The following is a 20940-nucleotide window of genomic DNA, read 5'->3' on the forward strand; positions in this document are numbered from 1 at the left end:
AAAACACACATATAGAAAATAACATTTTAGACCATGTTAGTCTCATAGATAGTGGGCAATACTGTTGAAGGCAAATCTCTCAACATGTCATTTATTTTATTTTATTTTTTTAATGTTTATTTGTTTTTGAAAGAGAGAGACAGAGCATGAGTGATGGAGGGGCAGAGAGAGAGAGGAAGACACAGAATCTGAAGCAGCTCCAGGCTCTGAGCTGTCAGCACAGAGCCTGACACAGGGCTTGAACTTACCGACGGTTAGATCATGGCCTGAGCCGAAGTGGGACGCTTAACTGACTGAGCCACACAGCTCCCCTCCTTTTTTTTCAACATGTCATTTATTTCTAAAAACTGGCCAATTCCTACCCTTCCTTCTATGCTTATGCAAGGCATACTAAACATTTCTGGATTCTCTCCACTATGACTGCCTGCATGGGATTAGGGTGAGAGGTGTCTTGGAGTGTTTTCCTATTACCTGGACTTTCCTTTATCTCTGCAATTTCATATTATTGTAATTGCCTGCTAATGTTGCTATTTAACCCATTACATTGTGGGATTCCTTTCTTAAAATTTAACTATAGTTGACACACAATGTTTTACAGCAGCTACAGGTGTACAGCACAGTAATTCTACAACTCTATACATTATGCTATGCTCACCACGGGTAGCTACCATCAGTCACTATGCAGCCCTATTACAATACCATTGACTGTATTCCCTATGCTGTACCTTCATCCCTGTGACCTATTCATTTCATAACTGGAAGCTGTACCTCCTGTTCCCCTTCATCCTTTTTGCCAATCCCACCATCTCCCACTTCCTTCTGGCAAACACAAGATGGTTCTCTGTATTCATGGGTTTGTTTCTGCTTTGTTTGTTCGGTTTGTTTTCTAGATTTCACATATAAGTGAAATCATGATATTTGTCTGATTTACATCACTTAGCATAATACTCTCGAGGTCCATGCATGTTATTCCAAATGGCAAGCTCTTACTCTTTTCTATGGCCGAATAATACTGTATTGTGTATGTATGTATGTATGCATGAATGGATACCACATCTTTATCCATTCATATACCAATTGACACTTGGGTTGCTTCCATATCTTGTCTATCACAAATAACGGTACAATAAGCAGAGGGGTGCAGATATTCTTGAGTTAGTGTTATCTTCTTTCGGTAAATACCCAGTTGTGGATTTACTGGCTCATGTAGTATTTCTATTTCTAATGTTTTAACGTTTTAATGTTTTCCACAGTGGCTGCATCAATTTACATACTACTGCGGGATTTTTCTTTCTTACTGAAGTGTAATTAACATAAAGTGCTACAGTAGTTTCTCAGCGCTTATCAATATAAGTGTACTCCTAATCCCTTTTATTTCATCCATGACCCCCCACCCCCGTCAGGCAGCCACCAGTTTGTTGTTTCTCAGAGGATGGGTTTTATATGTTTCTTTTTTCCTTTGCTTGTTCATTTGTTTTGTTTCTTCAATTCCGCATAAGTGAAATCCTATAGCATCCATTGTGAGATTCTCAAAGTAGGATATGATCTTAATCACTTCAATGCCCTGCAGCTACCAGCTACAAAGATGGGAGAGGCCCCGCGGAGTCCCAGATGAGGGACTCCTTTTGCTAACAAAACTGACAGCGAACCAGGGACGTACCGCNACGAAGACGGAGGCCAGCGGAGACTGCATGGATTTGCAAGGCCTAGCCCGTGGCTCCGCCTCTTTGCGGCAGAGCTCAGGCCGGTGCAAACCGGCTCAGTGCCCCGACGGACATACCGCAGCACCCAGTCCTCCGCTCGCCCCAGCCTCCCCCGTTCTCCTTGGGAGATCGGGACTGACAAGTGGCACTCAGCTTGGCCAGAGGCAGCTGAGCCAGGCGGCCTGAACTTACAGCTAACGATAGCACCACTGGCGCTGAGGCGCGGNCCCCATGGTCTCCCGGCCGGAGCCGGAGAGCGAGGCCATGGACGCGGAGCTGGTGGTGACGCCTCCGGGCTGTTCGCACCTGAGCAGCTTCAAGGTGGACAACTGGAAGCAGAACCTGCGGGCCATCTACCAGTGCTTCGTGTGGAGCGGCACAGCGGAGGCCCGCAAGCGCAAGGTGAGACCCCCCCCTTTCCCCCCGGAAACCTGCGGGCTGCGCTGGGGGCCGGAGGAGACCCCTTTTGCTGCAGTGCTGCCCGGCGAGCCGGTTGTGGTGGGGCTTCTGGGCCCTGTTGGGAGCGAGGAGAAGGGAGGATTTATTAGCCTCTTGCCGACCCCGCCACCCCCTGGGGCTGTGCTCGCAAGCGGGTGGGGGGGGCGAGAGGGTNGTCCAGTTCCGGGGGTGGACGAGTGTAGACCTGGGAAGGGGGCGGTTTTCTCCTCCAGGTTTGCGGTGGAAGCCTGGTACCGAGGGGGAAGGTGTCCCACGTTCCAGCGCTGGGCCTCACCCGCGAACCCTCCAGGGCGGGGCAGGGTTCGGGGTGGGGGATGGGGTCAGTGAGAAAACGTAAGACAGAAAACTAGAAGGGACAAAGACTCCGGGGCCCGTTGGGTGATCGCAGCCCCTTGCCACCATATTGAGCTCTGGATGGAATGTGCATCAAAGCTTACCTGGGTTAGGGAAACGGAAGCGCGTGTCGGGATCGGGAGTTGTTAGGGCGAAGCTACAATTGTGTAGTCCTGGGGCAAAACCCCGCACCGGCTCCAGTGTCCGCAGGAACGACTGTAGGGAGATGGAATCGCCCCCCCTCATTTCAGATTTGGACGTGAGTGGAGGGAGGGTGACAGTTGGGAATGGAGCAAGTCAAGCCAGTGTTCCGACCTATATCCGGGAGAGCCATTTCGTTATCAGCACGGTGGTGGTTTGGAGAATCGCTTGCAGCTATTTAGGAGTGGATTTACAAGAAAAGATCTTTCTGGTTGGAAGGTGGGAGAGTGGTGTGCTTTCTGCGTTAGGAGGCTTTAGTAAGAAACTGATCGTCTCCGCGACATGTTGGAGAAATTACATTTTTAGTGTTATATTTTTTAGATAATATGTTCTGTTAGGCTTATTCATGATTTGGAAATCGGAAAATAACAGTATTCTTATCTGAATAAACCTTGGTACAACGTGAGGCGATTTTGCATATTAGCGCGGTTGAGAGGTGTATTAGGCGGCTTCCACCTTGGATAGCTTTTTAGTGTGTTTGGGGGAGAGCGGGACTAACATCCCCTGAGATTATTGGGAAGGTTAAGCACCAGTTTTCTTTCTTTTTATCAATAATAGTGTTGGGAAGCATTACCTCTTAGAGTGAACTAAAATCGGAAATGATTTCTATTAGGATCAGAGTGAGATTCTTTCTAATGGAATTATGTGCTCCTAAAAAATAGCCTGGTTGAACCCGTCGGTCTTCAGGCGATAATATTGTTACTGCTCCGTATTAGTTTATTGGTTGAGGTTTATATGATCTGTAATCTGTAAGATTCTTCTCCATATTGGGTTAAGTAAGGAATCCCCTGCTTTTTTCTTCTCTCTCCTCTCCCCCTGTAATTTTTTAACAAAGCTGAAAGAGTCCAGTTTAACACCTCATTAACTTTGTCTCCTTTCCTAAAGGAAGGAATCCCATTTTGTGTGTGTGCGCACGCGCTGTGTTTTGGATTAACGTTTAATGTCAGTTGCTTAGTTTGAAAACTGTTGAAGTACATCTCTGTTATTCACTAATAAGAACTCGAGCTACAGACAGATAAGAGGTGGTGATACATACTTCCTTCAAACTGCAGATTTGTCAGTGTTGCAGTACCTTTTGGTAGTGTACCAGTTAGGAAACTTAATGTCCTTCATCTTTTATGCTCCAGATTTGGGCGGGAGGGTGGTATTATGTATCACTTGGGTCCTATATAACTGCATTTCTAGCACTCTCTAGTGGCCCAGCCAAGGAAGAGTTGGTTTGACAAATCCTTTAACCCAGATGATTAGGAACGAACAGTACACAGTTAACTGTTTGTGTGGGATTCTCAGCAGATCTGTAGGCTTAGTATATTTTTGGTTTTAACAATGTGAAGTTTCCTACAAAAATATTTCAATTTGTTATAATATTTGTAATAAACAAAAGTGCCTTTTGAGGTTGAAGTCACAGCTACAGAGTAACCATAGAAACACAGCCCTGGATGAAAAGAAAGTTGGAGCTTAATCTAAGTAGAAACATTAATGGTTTTTGTATCCAACTTTGATTTGTTTAATAGGCACAGAGTGAGAAGAACATGATCAAATTTGATAACTTTCTGTCCAGTTTTGGCGTGGATTGGAGTAAAACTTATGTACTACTGAATGTAAAACTATTCCCACCGTTTAGGACCCAGTGCTACCCCAGTGGACTGCATTTCTGGCGTGTGTTAAATATAGCATGTCTTACCCATAGGGTTTTCGTATGTGAAAAAGAAGCTAGCAATAAAAACAGCAAGAATTTATAGTCCTACTCGTTATTATGACTTAACGCAGTCTGTGTTACATTTTGAATATATAGACCCTTGGGAGAACAGGTAATATTTTAAAAATAATCACTCCTCTCTTTTTTGAATGATTTCTCTGAGTTTAAAGTTTTCCAGCAGCTTGTGCTCAAAACACAGCCCTCTTTGTAGCTGTAGTAAATACTTTTACCAAATATACTTTGCCACAAGTGAAGAAGTGTTGTCAAGCATACTGTGAATATTTTGAATTATTATGGATTTTGGTTTAATTTGGTAAGTAATGTGGAGGATAGGAAACTGCTTCTGAAGGCTTCTGAGGCACACAGTTTGGGGCTTAAGGCAACCTTTTGGGCAGAAATTCTTAGGGAAGTATCTTGTTTGAGAAAGGGGCTGGAGAGAAGGGAAGTTACCTGGCAAATGATAACACCTATCATTTGTTCTGTTTCTACATTTGTCGTCTTTCACACCATGATTTAAATTTGGAGTAGGTACCCTTTGGAAGAAAGTGGAATGATTTCCCTAATTTTTTAGATCTCTCATTTTCTCTTCAGTCCGGAGTCAACTCTGAGCCCTGGGTTTCTGGCTTGAGGAATTGAAATCAGAATTGTCATAAGGCCATTAAATAGTGTCACATAGTAAGATAATAAATACCTGCTCTAAATTTTAGAGTATTTGTAGATGCCTAATGATAATTCCTACACATGGCATAATTAGAGCCTGAACATACATAAAAGAATGCATAAATAATTCTAGATGCCTAATTGTTGGTAAGTTTTACTGAGGAATGTTAAAATTCATGAATCTGTGTATTAAAAAAAAACAATTAGAGAAGTGACAATGTGAACATGCTCTTAATGTGTAAAAATAAAACACCTTACAGGCTCATTGAATGTATAAAGTGAAGTTTTTCTGGCTCCAGACAACCATGTTTGCTGCCTGGGTCTTTCCGATTTTTTAAAAATTGTAAATACGCATGTGCATATAAAGCAAAGCTATGGGTTTTTATTGATGTAAATATATATGCTGTGTACCTTGTTTCCTTTTTTCACTTGTTGCCCATTTATATAGATCTCTTGAGCTGTGCAGTTAATATTCCATTGAATGGAAACACCGTTGTGTACTTTCCCCTTTTGTTCAAGCTGTCAGTTTGGAGGTTTTACTAAGAATTTGTAAAACTTAAACCTGGTAATCAGTTTAAAGAAGGAATAATCTTAGGCAAGACATTTTTATGTTTTTGTATGCTGAGATACTGAAATGTGATTTGTCTACTTGACAGCAAACCTGAGATGCCTGTAAAAAGTGCACTTTTTGGGCGCCTGGGTGGCTCAGTCAGTTAGGCAACTGACTTTGGCTCAGGTCATGGTCTCACGGTTTGTGAGTTTGAGGCCCCCGTCGGGCTCTGTGCTGACAGCTCAGCCTGGAGCCTGCTTCAGATTCTGTGTCTCCCTCTTTCTCTGTTCCTCCCCTGCTCATGCTGTCTCTGTCTCTCTCAAAAATAAACATTAAAAATCTTTTTAAAAATAAATAAAAAGTGCACTTTTATTTATGGAAAAAAGGGGGAGGGAAGTAGCTAAGAAGAGACATAAAAACTGAATGTGAAACAAAAGTTTAGGGTAGTATTTCTTAGAGTACAAGTGGAATACGCTTTCATTTTGAATCTTTACAGAGCAACAATATAGATTGTTAGCCTGTGGACACTTGTTTACCATGAGAGAAGCTCTTACAGTCAGTGTTGCAGAAGTGTGGCCCAGGAGGTGGGAAATGGTCTTACTTACCTTGAGCCAGTGGTACTTTGCCACGTTGTTTTAGAAAATGATGTATCATAGGAATCTGCCCTGGTCCTCTCTCTATCAGTGCTGGAGTCTGAGATCTGTCCCTTGAGATCTGAATGAATCTCTTGTATTTGAACTTTTTAGTAGAACTCATCATTGGGGAGTAACAGTTCTGCTGTTACTAGCTTCGAATACATGGAGTGACAGGACACACTGGTAGCTCATAAACCCGGCGCCGGCCCCCCCAGTAACTCAGCCAGGGACTTAAACATGATGATGAGAAAGCCGCTGAGCCCTCTCTGAGTTTTGTTTTTTGTTTTTGAACTTCTTAAGTTCAATTCATTTTTTGGATGTCTTTTTTTTTTTAAGGTAAACTTTTTTCTTTTCAAACTTTATTGCTTGAAGAATTCATTTTTGCTTTATTTATTGAAGCTTGGATCTTTCAAATCCTTACGACAAAACACTGTACAATTCATACGAAGCAGTGGACAGGTCATTGCAAGTAAAAGGTCCAAAGTGGAAAAAATTTTTCTTTGAGATACTTGTAGATTGACATGCTGTTATGAAAAATAATACAGAGAGGTCCCTGTACCCTTTATCCAGTTTCCCCCAGAGGTAACATCTTACAAACTGTAATAAAATATTAACAACCAGGATGCGAACATTGATATAGTCCATCTGTGATATAGTCCACCTATTTTATTCAGATCTCCCCCCTCATGCCCCTGATTGTTAACATCTTATGTTGTCGTGGTACATTTTGTCACAACTAATGACCAAGCTTGATACGTTGTTACTAACTGGAAGTCATACTCTATTCAGATCTCATTAGTTTCTCCCTAATCTTTTTCTTTCTCAGAATCCCACCCAGGATCCTACAGTACATGTGGTTGTCATGTGTCCTTAGGCTCCTCTGGCTTGTCACATCTTCTCACCATCCTTGTTTTTGATGACCTTAGCAGTTTTGGGGCGTATTGCTCAGGTATTTTATAGGAATTGTGGTCTCAGGTTTGGGGAAGACCAGCAAGGGTGATGCGGTCAACATAACACTGTTGGGGGTGAACTTGACCACTGGACTGTCAGGCTGCTTTTCTGTGAGGTGAGACTTTTCCTCTCCCTATGTCCTCTTTGGAGCAGAGTCACTCTGCGCAGGTCCACTTGAGGAGTGGACAGTGATAGGCCACCTCCTTGAGGCCAGAGTATCTATAGAAATTAGGTGGAATTTTTATATAGGAAATATTTGTCCTTTCTCACTCATTTAGTGTTTATTCAATCATGTATATCAGTATGGACTTAGGGATATTTTATACTCTGGGTTATAATCTAGTACTCTGTTTTGGTGCTCAGACTATTCCAGCTTTAGCCAGTGAGAGTTCTTCTGGTTGTCTTCTGTCACTTCGACATACCCGTACCAGTTGTTGGTTGATTGGTTGTTTTTGAGGACGTCCTGACTTTCTGGTACCATTAGAGTTTCTAGGCTTATATTGTAAATTTCCTGTCCCGGTTTTAGAATCTGCCATTTCTCCAAGGAGTCCTGGTTCCTTTTGTTGGAATGTATGGTTTGGGCAGTGGCTGTGCCTTTTGGTACCAGTGTTGTGGCTTCTCAGCCCTTGGGGGACAGAGCTAAGAAACAGCTCTGTCTGAATTAGCGTATACTCATTCGTGTACACACAAGTCGATGGTTCTTCATCTCCACCCTTATTAAACTATACCTGGGTTCGTAGTGGTGTCTCCCAACTCTAATCCTGCACTACATGGATCATTCTAGTCTTCTTTTACTTACCTATAACTTCTCTGTCCAACGTAGAAACTTATCAACCATCCATGCACTTACTTGTTTAATTTTAGTATACGTGTATAGTGGTATGGGGACAAGGGGAGGCCACCCCTAAATGTGACACTTTCGCATATTGTTTATTTTTAATTAAAAGTTCCGTAAAAACCACCTGTGCTAGAACACTCTGATCCTCCTTTGTCTCCAGAAAGGAAATAAATAAATCTTCAAGTCAGAAGTTCCCTCTTTTTACCAGGAGCTAAAGAGACATCCTTATCATCAGAGATCAGAAATTTAGAACAAAAAAGGCTGAATAACCTTTGTTACTTTTTACCAATTTACTACCCCAGCCCAAATTTGTGTAGAATTCCTTCTTAATTGAAGCTCCTGAACATAAGTTTTTGTCCTGTCAATTCCTCTCAGATTTATTGCCTTTTTGTCTAAAAAGTATAAAAACTACCAGCCTATGTAATTTCCTTCAGTCTTAATTTCAGTACTGGGTCTCTGTGTGCACATAATTAAACTTTTTTTTTCTCCTGTTAATATGTCTCGTGTCAACTTAAATCTTAGACCAGCTGGAAGAATCTTAAATGGTAGAGGAAAATTTTTCACCTTTAACAGTGGTTTCAGAATTATTAATTTGTCCCCCACCTTGGGAAGCAGTGTTTTCACCTAGGTTAGGTATGGCTCCTTTACCCAACAGTAAACAACAACAACAAAAAAAGGCTTTGGTTTTACAGTCTCCACTCATTTCCAGGTCACGTAGGCAACTTGTCCCACACCCGTTACCTTGGAGTTCTAGCATACAGTTATTTGTAGTCGAATCAGATTCTTCTGTCATAGCTGCATTCCATCCTGGCATCCTCTGACTGCATAACTGCTGTAAAAGTTTAGATGATTAAGTAGGAAGTAAGTAAACTCAGCTTCCAAGGACTGAAATGACCTCCTGTACGGATGTTTGAAGTTTGATTCTTGCTTCTGATGTTCTTTTGGTCAGTACCTGCCTCAGAGAGTGAAATTAAAACAGAATCAGTAACTTCTATTATTACTTATTAATATCTCTGGTAAAAGACTTGGGAATAAAGTGGGAATAGCAGGTTGAAATGAGGGTTTAGGATAATCTGATCACTCCCTAAACACACTTAGACTTGGCACTTGGGAGGTGATCTAGAATTTAAATTCAGAATAGCCCAAGGCAGTGGCTTAGTTGTTAAGCAACAGACTTCTGGCTCAAGTCGTGATCTCACAGCTGGGGAGTCCCACATGTGGGGAGCTCGTGGCTTCAGGTAAAAGCATGAGCCCTGGGTGAGCCCTGCTTCTCTCTCTCTCTCTCTCTCTCTCTCCCTCCTCCCTCCCTCTCTCCCCCCTCCCTCCTCTTCCCTCCGTCTCTTTCTCCCTCCCTCTACCTCCCTCCCTCCCTCTCCCCCTCTCTTCCTCTCCCTCTTTCCCTCTCTCTCTCCCTTTCCCTCCCTCTCTCTCTTGCTCTCTGCCTTCACTCACTTGGACCCTCTCCGACTCTCTCCTAAAAAAAAAAAAAAAATAGCCCAAGGCAGTCAGTACCATTGGATCTTGCCCTTGCTTCTGTCCCAAAGTATGTGGACAGGTCTCCAAATCTCTCTTGAGTCACTCATTTCTCATATATGATAATATTACTTTAAATTTAGTAGCATTTTATAGTTTGTAAAGCATTTTTCATACATAAGTTCATTCTGGTTTTGTTACTCGTGATAAGCCTTTTTTTTTTCTTTTCCCCTTATGATACATTTTTTTAGGTAGGCTTGGCAGGTACGTCTCCTAATCTATCCAAGGGCACTGATAGTGAACATTAAGTCTGAGCCTTCCAGTTAGGTTAGTTTGAGTCTGGAGTTCCTATTCCCCCTTAATTTATCCTGGGATCTTTTCCAGTATTACCAAGTAATACTCTACTCTCAGCAAACATGGACCTGATGCCCCACCAGTTGGACTCAATTCTGACACTTGCTGGAGATGGAAGATCCCACAGGTTAGGGGTGCAGTCCCGCAGCACTGCTTCTACTTTAGACACTGGTCACAAGCCCACGTTGTCACCTGTGTTTGCAACTGATTGGGACCCCTTCTTCGAGGTCGGTAACTTGTTAAAATGGTTCACAAAACTCAGGGAGACATTTATTCACGTTTACCAAATTATTCTAAAAGATATTCTAAAGGGTGCAGAGGAAGAGGTCCTTAAGATGAGGTCCAGGAGGGTCCTGGGCACATGAAGCTTTGTCTCAGGGGAGGGTGTCTCCCCGTGCAGGGGTGCGTCAGCCAACACATGCCCTCCGAACCCTGTCTGTTAGCATTTTTATGAAGGCTTCATTACATAGGTGTGATTGATTCAGCAGGCATTGATAAAATCATCGCACAGGCTTGATTGATCAAATCCTTGGTGGAGGTTGGGGTCGGACTGAAAGTTCCCCCTTCTGAGCACAGGGTTGGCTCCCTAACTTCCAGACCCCACCCTAAGGCTCTCCCAAGCTCTATCCCCTCAGTAAGATAACAGAGTGGTTGAAAGGGACTTGTTTGAATAACAAAAGACACCCTTTCCAGTCTCATCACTTAAATTCCAAGGGGTTTAGGAGCTTTGTGCTTAGAATTTAAGTCTTTGCCTTTTAGTGCCTCAGTTTATGTAGAAGATGGAGTTTATTCCTTTCCTTTTGCTTATATCCAGAGTCTATGATGGTAGAAAAGTATTTTGAGCCCTCGAAAAAGTCATTGAAGAGAATTAACAATTAAACATACCTTCGTACGATTGTCAGTAATAGACCAGTAATAGTGGGAAGTCATGGGTAGTAAGTGAAACGTGCATTAGTTCTTTTTTTTTTTTTTAAATTTTATTTATTTCTCGGGGAGAGAGAGAGAGAGAGACAGCGTGAGCAGGGGAGGGTCAGAGAGAGAGGGAGTCACAGACTGAAACAGGCTCCAGGCTCTGAGCTGGCAGTCAGCACAGAGCCCGACGCGGGGCTCGAACCCACGAACCGCGAGATCATGACCTGAGCGAAAGTCGGACGCTACCCGGGCGCCCCGAAACGTGCATTAGTTCTTAAGGTGCTGTCTCCTGTTTGTAGTTTTCTTTAAGCTGTACTCAAAATTCACCTACGCCTGAGTCATCCAATGGGGTGAGCCCACACGTATTTGGGAACTTCAAAGGCTGTGTGCCTTCTGTCCCCACTCGATTGATCATCATCGTTCTTTGGGTGGTGAAGAGAGTGTGAGAAAGGAGATAATAGAAATGAAGATATCCAAAGGAATATTGTTAATCTTGGGGCCAAATGAATAGACTTTCAGTGCATTTCTTGTACTGTGTAAGTGTAAGCTCAGAACTGTTTTTTTAAGTTTTTATTTTTTTAAATGTTTATTTATTTTTGAGTGAGAGTGTGAGCAGCGGAGGATCAGAGACAGGGAGACACAGAATCCGAAGCAGGCTCCAGGCTCTGAGCTGTCAGCACAGAGCCTGATGCAGGGCTCCAACCCGCAAATGATGAGATCAGACCTGAGCTGAAGTTGGATGCTCAACTGACCGAGCCACCGAGATGCTTTAAGGTTTTAATTAAATTCCAGTTAATTAACATACACTGTAATAGTAGTTTCAGGTGTAAAATATAGTGATTCAATACTTCTGTACATCACCCAGTGCTCACTGGCACCTGTTTTTTAATTAAAAAATTAAAAAAAAAATTTCTTTTAATGTTTTATTTATTTCTTAGAGAGAGACAGTGTGAGCAGGGGGAGGGTCAGAGAGAGAGGAAGACACAAAATCCGAAACAGGCTCCAGGCTCTGAGCTAGCGGTCAGCACAGAGCCAATGCGGGGCTTGAACCCACAAACTGCGAGATCGTGACCTGAGCCGAAGTCAGACGCTTAACCTACTGAGCTACCCAAGCACCCCTTATTAAATTTTTTTTTTAATGCTCATTTTTGAGAGAGAGAGAGAGAGAAAAAGTATGAGCGGGGGAGGGGCAGAGAGTGAGGGTGACATAGAATCCGAAGCAGGCTCTAGGCTCTGGACATAGAATCTGAAGCAGGCTCTAGGCTCCGAGCTGTCAGCACAGAGCCTGACTCAGGGCTCAAACTCATGACCTGTGAGATCATGACCTCAGCCGAAGTTGGACAAAGTTGGACGCTTAACCAACTGAGCCACCCTGGCATGCCGATCCCTGCCCCCATCACCCATTTAACATACCCTCACCCACCTTTGCTCTGGGGACCATCAGTTCTGTATAGTTTGGAGTCTGTTTCTTGGTTTGCTTCTGTCTCTCTCTTTTTTCCCCCCTTTGCTCCATTTGTTTCGTTCCTTAAATTCCACATGTGAGTGAAATCCTATGGTATTTGTTTTTCTGTACTTATTTTGCCTCGCATAATCCTTTCTACTCCATCCCTGTAATAACAAACAGAACTGTTAAATCATTGGTCCCTGTCTGCTTTTCCTATCAGTAAAAAATCCCAGTTGTGTTTCAGGATTTGCTTGCAGGCTCCTGCATCTACTTGAATTACTCCGTAGGAGAAAGGGATTTAATACAAAAGTCACCGCGAGGGCTCCAAGGGCAGTAGATTCCAGGCTGGGTCTCCTGGATCCGCCCCCGGCCTCGGGAATGCCTCGGCAGATGCAGGACCATGGGCGGGGCTGCCTCCCTGGCAGGAAGCTGTGAGGCAGCTGATCTGGAACCCCGTCCCCCTGCACCTCTCCCCGGCCTACTCAGACCGCCAGTGTGTGGTGCAGGGGTGTCTGGGGAGGTAGTTTCCTAACCTTTGCAGTGTCCATGGAAGGGAGTTAGAATAATAATAGTGAACATAACTCTGTAGTATTTCCTGCAGCTGCTCTCACAAGTGACCACAAACTGGGTGCTTGAGAACGAGTTCTGGAGGCTAGACGCTCAGAATCTGGTGTTGGCAGGACCACGGCTCTACAGAGGCTCCCCGGGCAGGGCAGGGGAACCCTTCCTGGCCTGTGGCAGCTCAAGCCACACCCCCTCCCGTTTGCAGCCTCCTCTTTCACCTTGCCTCCATTCCTGTGTCTGGGGTGTTCTGCCTTTCTTCAAGGACACTCAGGATGGCATTTAGGGCCATCCCAAATAAGGTATAATCTCATCTCAAGACCCTTAAATAAATATGCAAAATACTTTTTTGGAATAAGGTAGCATTCACAGGTTCTGGAGATTAAGACAGGGACACACCTTTTAGGGACCCCCTGTTAGCCCTACGAATCCTATAGGCAGTGTCCTCAGTCCATGAAAAGCATCGAATTGTTTAATCCTTGTAATGGCTGTATGGGTAGAAACGTGTCCACAGTTTAATTTTATTTATTTTGAGAGAAAGAGAATCCAAACCAGGCTCCGCACTTTGAGCATGCAGAGCCAGATGCAGGGCTTAAACTCATAAACTGGGAGATCGTGACCTGAGCCGAAGTCAGACCCTTACCTGACTGAGCCACCCAAATGCCCTGAATTGTGTCCACGTTTTCTTTCTTTTTCGTTTTCTTTCTTTTTCTTTCTTTCTTTCTTTCTTTCTTTCTTTNTCCCGTGTCCACATTTTAAAAGTGAAGAAACTGAGGCAAAGAATTGTTCGACTTGCTCAGTGTCTCACAGGAAAAGTGGTGGAAACAGGAACTGAACCCACTCACATGCCCTGTGAAGGAAGTTGAGTGCTTCACCAGACTAGCTGCAAATGAATGCAAGATTGTAAAGAATTAGCTAGAAGTCTGCAGCTGGCTTTGAATAAGTCATTCACATGTACCTCATTATTTTCACCAGTAGTTGACAGGACTCATCACTTGCCTTTGTTTAAACATCCTGAGTTTGCCAGGTCCCTAGGTGGCTCAGCTGGTCGAGGGTCTGACTTCATCTCAGGTCATGATCTCGCAGATTGTGCATTCAAGCCCCATGTCAGGCTTGTTGCTGTCAGTGCAGAGCCCGCTTCAGATCCTCTGTCCCCCCTCTCAGTGCCTCCCCCACCTGTGCTTTCCTAAAAATTAAAAAAATCCTGAGTTTGGGTTTCAAACCTACAAATGTCGGTACTATGTGTACTGCTTTATACGTTATCCAAAGTTAATGCGAGCTGCACTAGTTTCCGTGCTTCAGCCTCTGTGATAGGTGACCGCAGGAGACCGATAGTACGAACTCTGTGTGAGTTAGTGATCGCTCATATCAGGATCTAGAACTGTGCTGTGCAGCTCTGTAGTCACTAGCATGTGCGCTCTTTATAATTAATAGGAAATAAAATCTAAAATCGAGTTTCTTGGTTGCTGTAGTCACATGTAGCAAATGACTATTATAACAGACAGCGCAGGCACATAACCTTTCCAGCGTCACAGACTGTTTTTTGGACAGTGCTGATACTGAGAAATAACAGTATGAAGCACAACATCAAAGGTAGATTTCCGTTTTCTGTATTTAGTGTCTGTTGCCTCTTGACTGGCTGCTTGATTAATGTTAGAGAACTGGTCTCTCTCTTTTTTTTTTTAATGCTTGTTCATTTCTGAGGGGGTGGGGGACAGAGGATCCCAAGTGGGCTCTGCGCTGACAGAAGAGAGCCAGATGAGGGGCTCAAGCTCACGAACGGTGAGATCATGACCTGAGCCGAAGTTGGACACTCAACAGACTGAGGCACCCAGGTGCCCTGGGAACTTGTCTCTTAGTTGTTGAATCCATCAACTCAGTAAAAGGCCTTCACTGACAGGTGCTCAGCCACCTGCAGTTGACTGTCCTAGGTTTTACACACATGAACACGGTCACCCAGAGGAAGAAATTTGGTCCATGATGAAATGGTTTTCCTCCTTGTTCTTAGTGATGACAAGGTTTTCCACTTTCAGTTGATTCTCTTGATTCCATATGAATTGAGGTCCTACCCCTTATAAGAAACATTCGTTCTGTAGAATTCCATAGATTTTGAGCTTTCTGCTCTTGTATACAGACTTTCCTGACTTCCCCAGTGCTCATTCATCTGATGTGGTTTGCCTTGTAAATTTCATAGTGTTTGGGTTTCTCAGCTGAATCATATGTACTGTCTCTGTGTTTATTATTTTGTATTATGGCTTTTTATCCCTCCTTTTATGGAAGCGTACTCCTTGGTGAAGTGAGTTCATTTGAGGTGAGCATGCTCATGTCCTGGCCGCACAGAGGAGAGCGGACACCCAATGCTCCAGGCGTCTCCTTTGAGCCCCTTCCCGGTCCTCCCTCAGCAGAGTGTATGATCCACCCATACGTGACCATGAAATTACCTTTGCCAGCTCTGGGACTCTGTATGATAGTAGCATGCCGTCTGCACATTTCCATGGACAGCCTCCTCTGTGCTCTGTTGTGAGGTCCTCCCTGCTGCTGATGCACCGTGAGCTCCTTGTGGTTGCTCTGGCACCCGTCCAGAGGCTGTACCACCGCAGTTTATTCTTTATGCTACAGATGAATATTTTATTTATTTTCACGTCTGGGGTACTACAGTTACGATATTTTATGTGTCTTTTGGTGTCCTTGATATATGCGTTTCTGTCATATATAAGGTCCTATTTATGTTATATGTAAACTTAGGAATGGAATTACTGAGTTTTAGGGTAAGTATTATTTAATAGTTGTTTTTCCTTGATTTATTTTAAAAACTGAAACCTACAGAAATAGCAAGAATTCTAACTCATATGATATGAGTATCATACACATCTGTCTAGATTCAGCGGTTGTTTATTTGGGGATGGTAGGGTTTGGATGAGGTGGTGTTTCCTGGCCAGAGTTCTCTGTTCCAAAGGTAACCTAATTTTACCTTTTCAATTAACACAAGTCATCTGTGGGGTGATACTTTGAAATTAAATATCCAGTGCCCCAGTATACTATATACAGACATATGTGCATACATCCACATGTGTGTACACATGCATACGTACACGGGTATGTAAGTCATTCAGTGTATTTTTTTAAACATAATGTATTGTTGAGTTAGTTAACATACAGTGTATACAGTGTATTTTTCAAGTTGAGGTGAAATCATAACTTAAGAAGTAACCACTTTAAAAAGAACAATTCACCAGGCGGGCGCTGGGGTGGTTCATTCTGAGCATCAGACCCTTGATTTCAGCTCGGGTCATAACTCCAAGATCATGGGATCGAGCCCTGCATTGGGCTCCATGCTGAGCATGGTGCCTGCTGGGGATTCTCTCTCTCTTGCTCATGCTCTCTCTCTTTAAGATAAAATTTTTAAAAATTAAAAATCAAATGAACAATTCAGTGTATTCATAATGTACAGTCATCATCCTATTTCTACCAATGTTCAAATCACTTTTATCTGCTCCCCATTCTCTCTCCCCCCCAGCTCCTGGCAACCTCTAATCTCTGTTCTGTCTTTTTGGATTTACCTATTGTGAACATTCCATATTGATGGAATCATGCATACGTGACCTTTTGTGTCTGGCTTCTGTCACTTAGCATTATGTTTTCAGGATTCATACATGTTGTAGAAAAAGTTTATTCTCTTTTATGGCCAAATAATATTCCATTGTGTAGATATAATCTGTGTATGCATTCATCCTTTAGTGGACATTTAGTCTGTTTCTTCTTCCTTCTGACTATTGACCCAATATTTTTCTACTCTGTGGTTTTAGCATCCATGGCTCATTTAGGCAAGAATCATTATTACCATGATGATTATAAAATGAAGATTTTGCAATTGTATCTTTGTCTTTCCTACCACATTGATCAGTTGGAATTCTCCTGTGAACAAGACTGTTAAGATTGTGTGTATGTGTGTAGTAATATCAGAATGGACTTGGGGATTCTTTTTTATTCAGTGTATAATCCATTCCTTTTTTTGTTTTAAAGTATTTATTTTAAGAGAGAGAGAGAGCAGAGGAGGGACAGAGAGAGAGGGAGAGACTCTCAAGCAGGCTCTACCCTGTCACACAGACCCCTACGTGGGGCTCCATCTCACGAAGTGTGAGATCATGACCTAAGCTAAGATCAAGAGTCTGATGCTTAACTGACTGAGCCACCCAGGTGCCCCATAATCCATTCTTATTCGTTATTATACTCAAATTGTACCGGAATTGCCTAGTGGGAATTCCGCAAGCTGGCTCCCATTCTTTCTCACGTGACCCCCTTGGTGTTAAGAGTCAGTGGCTTATAAAAGGTGCCCATTTATGTTCAAGCACCCAGTTCAAGAATTGTTCATGGCCAGGGTATGTGCCAAGTCATTGGTGTTTACAGATAATAGATTTGTGACATACATCAGTGGTGAACATGTGAGGGGACCACCAGTTAAATAAAACCTGATTTGTTGCCTCGAAATGAGGATTGAGCGTGGTGGTGGTGGGAGGGGGGTGCGGATTACCTGGGAGGCTCAGTTGGTGCTGACAGCACAGAGCCTGCCTGGGATTCATTCTCTCTCTCTCTCTCTCTCTCTCTCTCTCTCTCTCTTTCTCTCTCTCTGCCCCTCCCCCACTCATGCACATGCTTTCTCTCTCAAAATGAATAAAACTTAAAAAAAATTAATGTTGAGCATAAACTTTATTTAAATGAAAAGGATTAAGCCGAATATTGAAACATGTATGTATTTATATTTTAGGCTTTTTTTTCCCTGACCTGATGGTATCAGGACACGGTCAATTTCTTTGTGTTTAAATGTTTATTTATTTGTGGGTTTTTTTGTTTTGTTTTTTTGAGAGAGAGAGAGAGATCACAAGCAGGGGAGGGGCAGAAAGAGTGGGGGGGAGAGAGAGAGAGACAGAATCTGAAGCAGGCTCCATGTTCTGAGCTGTCAGCACAGAGCCCAAACAGGGCCCGAACCCACAAACCATGAGATTATGACCTGAGACAAGTCAGAGGCTTAACTGACTGAGTCACCCAGGCACCCCTACCATGTTTTTAGTTGCAGCTGATCTATTTCTTTGTAATTGCTTGTTTCTTTTTGTGCAGCTAAGATCTTTTTTCTTTATGCAGGTTGTTCTTTCATGAAATTCTGCAAAACAACAGGTGATATATTTTTACATTTAAAAATCAGGGCTTAATTTTTATCTGTTTTAAAAAGGTTTTGTGTACTTTAAGGGAAAATTAGTGTTATAGTTATATAATCAGATAAACTTAATATTTTCAGGGTAATGCTACTGTTGAATTTTCTTGTTATATAAATAGAATTGGATTTGCTGTTTCAAGTTCATAGAGCAATTATTAAAAATCACAATAATGCCTTTAAAATATCCTGAGTGATAAAGGATACCTCTTAATCTTTCCTATTCTGTAATTATATCTGTAATTGTAGTGAGTAGCAAATAGATTCTAGGTTGTAGTTCTAACTAAGAATCTCCAGGGATCTGTTGCTTTATAGTTACTTGAAAGTATCCTTTGTTTACATCAAATATAACTGTGTATGTAATTTAAAAATGTCCTCTGTATTCCTGGAAGCAGTTATAGTGAATTAATCTCTTTGATTTATCACTGGAAGAATAAACAGGGGCTATAACTACGATCTGTGTTATTATGGCATTTTAGAAAAGTGTGTCACATAAACCTCAGCATCCTGTGGCATTGCTTTAGAGTGGTGGCTCTCAGGCCGCAGGAGGGTGCTGCCTGTGATCTCGTGGCTGGAGGCCAGAGCGGCTGCTGACCATCCTGTGATGTGCAGGAAACACCCCACACCGTCCCACATTCGCGCAAAGTATTATCAGGCCCCGCGTGTCCCTGCTGGTGCTTTTGGGACGTCCGGCATTGGGACCAAACCTTACAGAGTTCTCAGAGGTAGCTTTTGTGTATTAACAAGCAGACAAACAAATAAGTACTAACCATTGAGAGTAATTGATTCGTGAAGAAGAAATACGGTTTTAATGATCAGATTTGGATTTAGGTCCAGAGCTAAAACTACCTGCAGTTGAAAGGTGATGGATCAGCCGTGACATGCTGAGTGGTGTGGCGCTGTGGTTCTAGAATGAGAGCACCAGAATGACCCTGGGGCTTGCGGGGCTTGCTCCATCCCACGCTGCTGGCCAGGATCTGGGTCTTTCCCCAGTTCCCTGCTGGGTGGGCGTCCCGAGAACCTGATGTGTAGAAACGAGAACCTGATGTATAGAAATGTCTGTTATCTGGCCACAGTGTGTGTACAGTTGTAACTTATCTGATTTGTCTTCTGACCTCGGGCTTCAGCCACTAGGCTCTTTAAGGAGTTACATCAGTGCACTCTCCCTGCCCAGCTCACCTGCACCAGCTCCGCCTCTCCTGGAGGCTGGACGAGGTTATTAACGTCCCCCATGTCCCCCGTGCAGCTCCTCAGAAGACGATTTCCATTTAAGTAAAAACCATGATTCGTCTTTTATGTAAATGTGGTTTTGAGCCTAGTCCCCAGACCTGACCCTCCCTCCACACCCTCTGTTCTACGTGAAGGCACAGCCTGTCACCACTGGGCTTGGCACTTGGCCTTGATCTTGTGTGTGCAGAGTGAGCAAAGCTTAGGAGGGGCTGCCTCCAGGGTGAGGGGGCTGATGGGCTTAGGCACGTCCTGGTCCACGTTCTCCCTGTGTACTGCACCCTGCATGGTCACAAGCATATACAGTAACTTCCTGCGGATGTCAGAAGAGCCTAAAGCCTTCCCCCAGGGTGGGGTGAGGGTGGGGGGTGTTGTGAGGACTGAATGAGGTAAATCCTCTGAAACCCCCTGGCACCAATGTCTAGACTGCGTGCTGCAGGTAGTATGCCTGGCTTGTGTGGGCACCTGTTTCTGTTGTAACCTTCCCTGCCCCGTACCCTGTTCATTTTCCACTTTCCTTCATCTCCCTGCTTCCTGCCCACCCGACAGAACAGAGGAGAATTCTATTCTGTGGTGTCATCTCAGAGGTTGGAAATTGAGTTTGATAATTGGCAGGGAGTTTATAGTTACTACGGTGTAGTTGCCATATTGTGTGAGAAAGCAGTGGCATTCTTGGGCGGTTTGGGTGTATAAGAATCATCACAGCTCGAAATGGCTGAGATTAGAGTTTTGGGTTTCTGTGGTCTAGTTCTTGGCAACAGACTGTTTCTTTTTCTTCTGTATCGCTTTGACTCACGTCCCTGTGTGTTGGTTGGTTGATTGCTTCTAACTTTGCTGTGGCCTTGTGACCTGGAATATCAAACAGGCAGTGACACCCATCGTAAGGGTGGTTAGGCTGGGAGCCCCCGGCCTGGGGTGGGCACAGGAGCTGAGAGGGTGGGGGCGCCCTGCCGGGACTCGGGAGGAGAACACGAAGACTTTGATGGCTCCTCAAGCTCTATGTGGCAAACATCTGAGAAGCTTAGGGGTTTTGGTCATTCGAGCGTTCTTACACGGAGCTAGTTTTGAGCTAAAGTACCTTTTGGGGCAGTTGAAAGGATTAACAAAGGATCTTAGTCCAGTGAGACTGTGAATTCCTTTCCCCACATTAGTCACTTTGCTGAACCACTTTCTTGCTAAGGAAGCCTGTCGTGCCATGTGCTGCTTTTAATTGTCTTCTCTCCATTTCAGGCGAAGTCGTGTGTTTGTCACGTCTGTGGCGTCCACCTGAACAGGCTCCACTCCTGCCTGCACTGTGTCTTCTTTGGCTGTTTCACAAAGAAACATATTCACGAGCATGCGAAGTCCAAGCGGCACAACCTGGGTAAGGCGCCCTCTGACGAGTGTCCCTGGCACGGGGATGGCCACCCCCAGCCTGCTGTTCCCTGAGTCGTGGCTCCCGGCTCATCGGGGGTCCTGTCTGAAGTCCTCGTGCAACTCCGGGGGCGAGGAGACACGGAACTCAGTGGGGCTCTGCACTCGACTTGCCTCGAGGCTCTGAAGTGGGTGTTGAGGTCTTAGGTCACAAGAAATGATAGATTCCAAAGGCTCTTTGTTTCAGCGGTTTCTCTGAAAACTGCTTGTTCTTTGGTGGAGAATCAGAGTCCTCTTCCCTCTAAAACCATGGTTAAGTGTTAGATTAGGCAAAAATTCGCAAAGAAAGATCTTAGATGTGAGGTAATTTTTTTAAGA

General features: G+C 43.8%; 1 protein-coding gene across 1 annotated transcript in view; it reads left to right on the plus strand.

The window, feature by feature from the left end:
- Window positions 1–1934: 1934 nt before the first annotated feature.
- USP22 (ubiquitin specific peptidase 22) overlaps window positions 1935–20940 on the plus strand; it is a 44317-nt gene continuing 25311 nt past the window's right edge. The window contains exons 1-2 of the mRNA XM_077746528.1: window positions 1935–2105; window positions 20440–20572. Coding sequence (XP_077602654.1) covers window positions 1935–2105; window positions 20440–20572 — 304 coding nt within the window. The remainder of the gene's footprint in view (window positions 2106–20439; window positions 20573–20940) is intronic.

The sequence above is a fragment of the Crocuta crocuta genome, unplaced genomic scaffold (assembly GCF_008692635.1).
Source record: "Crocuta crocuta isolate KB4526 unplaced genomic scaffold, BGI_CrCroc_1.0 scaffold139, whole genome shotgun sequence".
Lineage (NCBI taxonomy): Eukaryota > Metazoa > Chordata > Mammalia > Carnivora > Hyaenidae > Crocuta > Crocuta crocuta.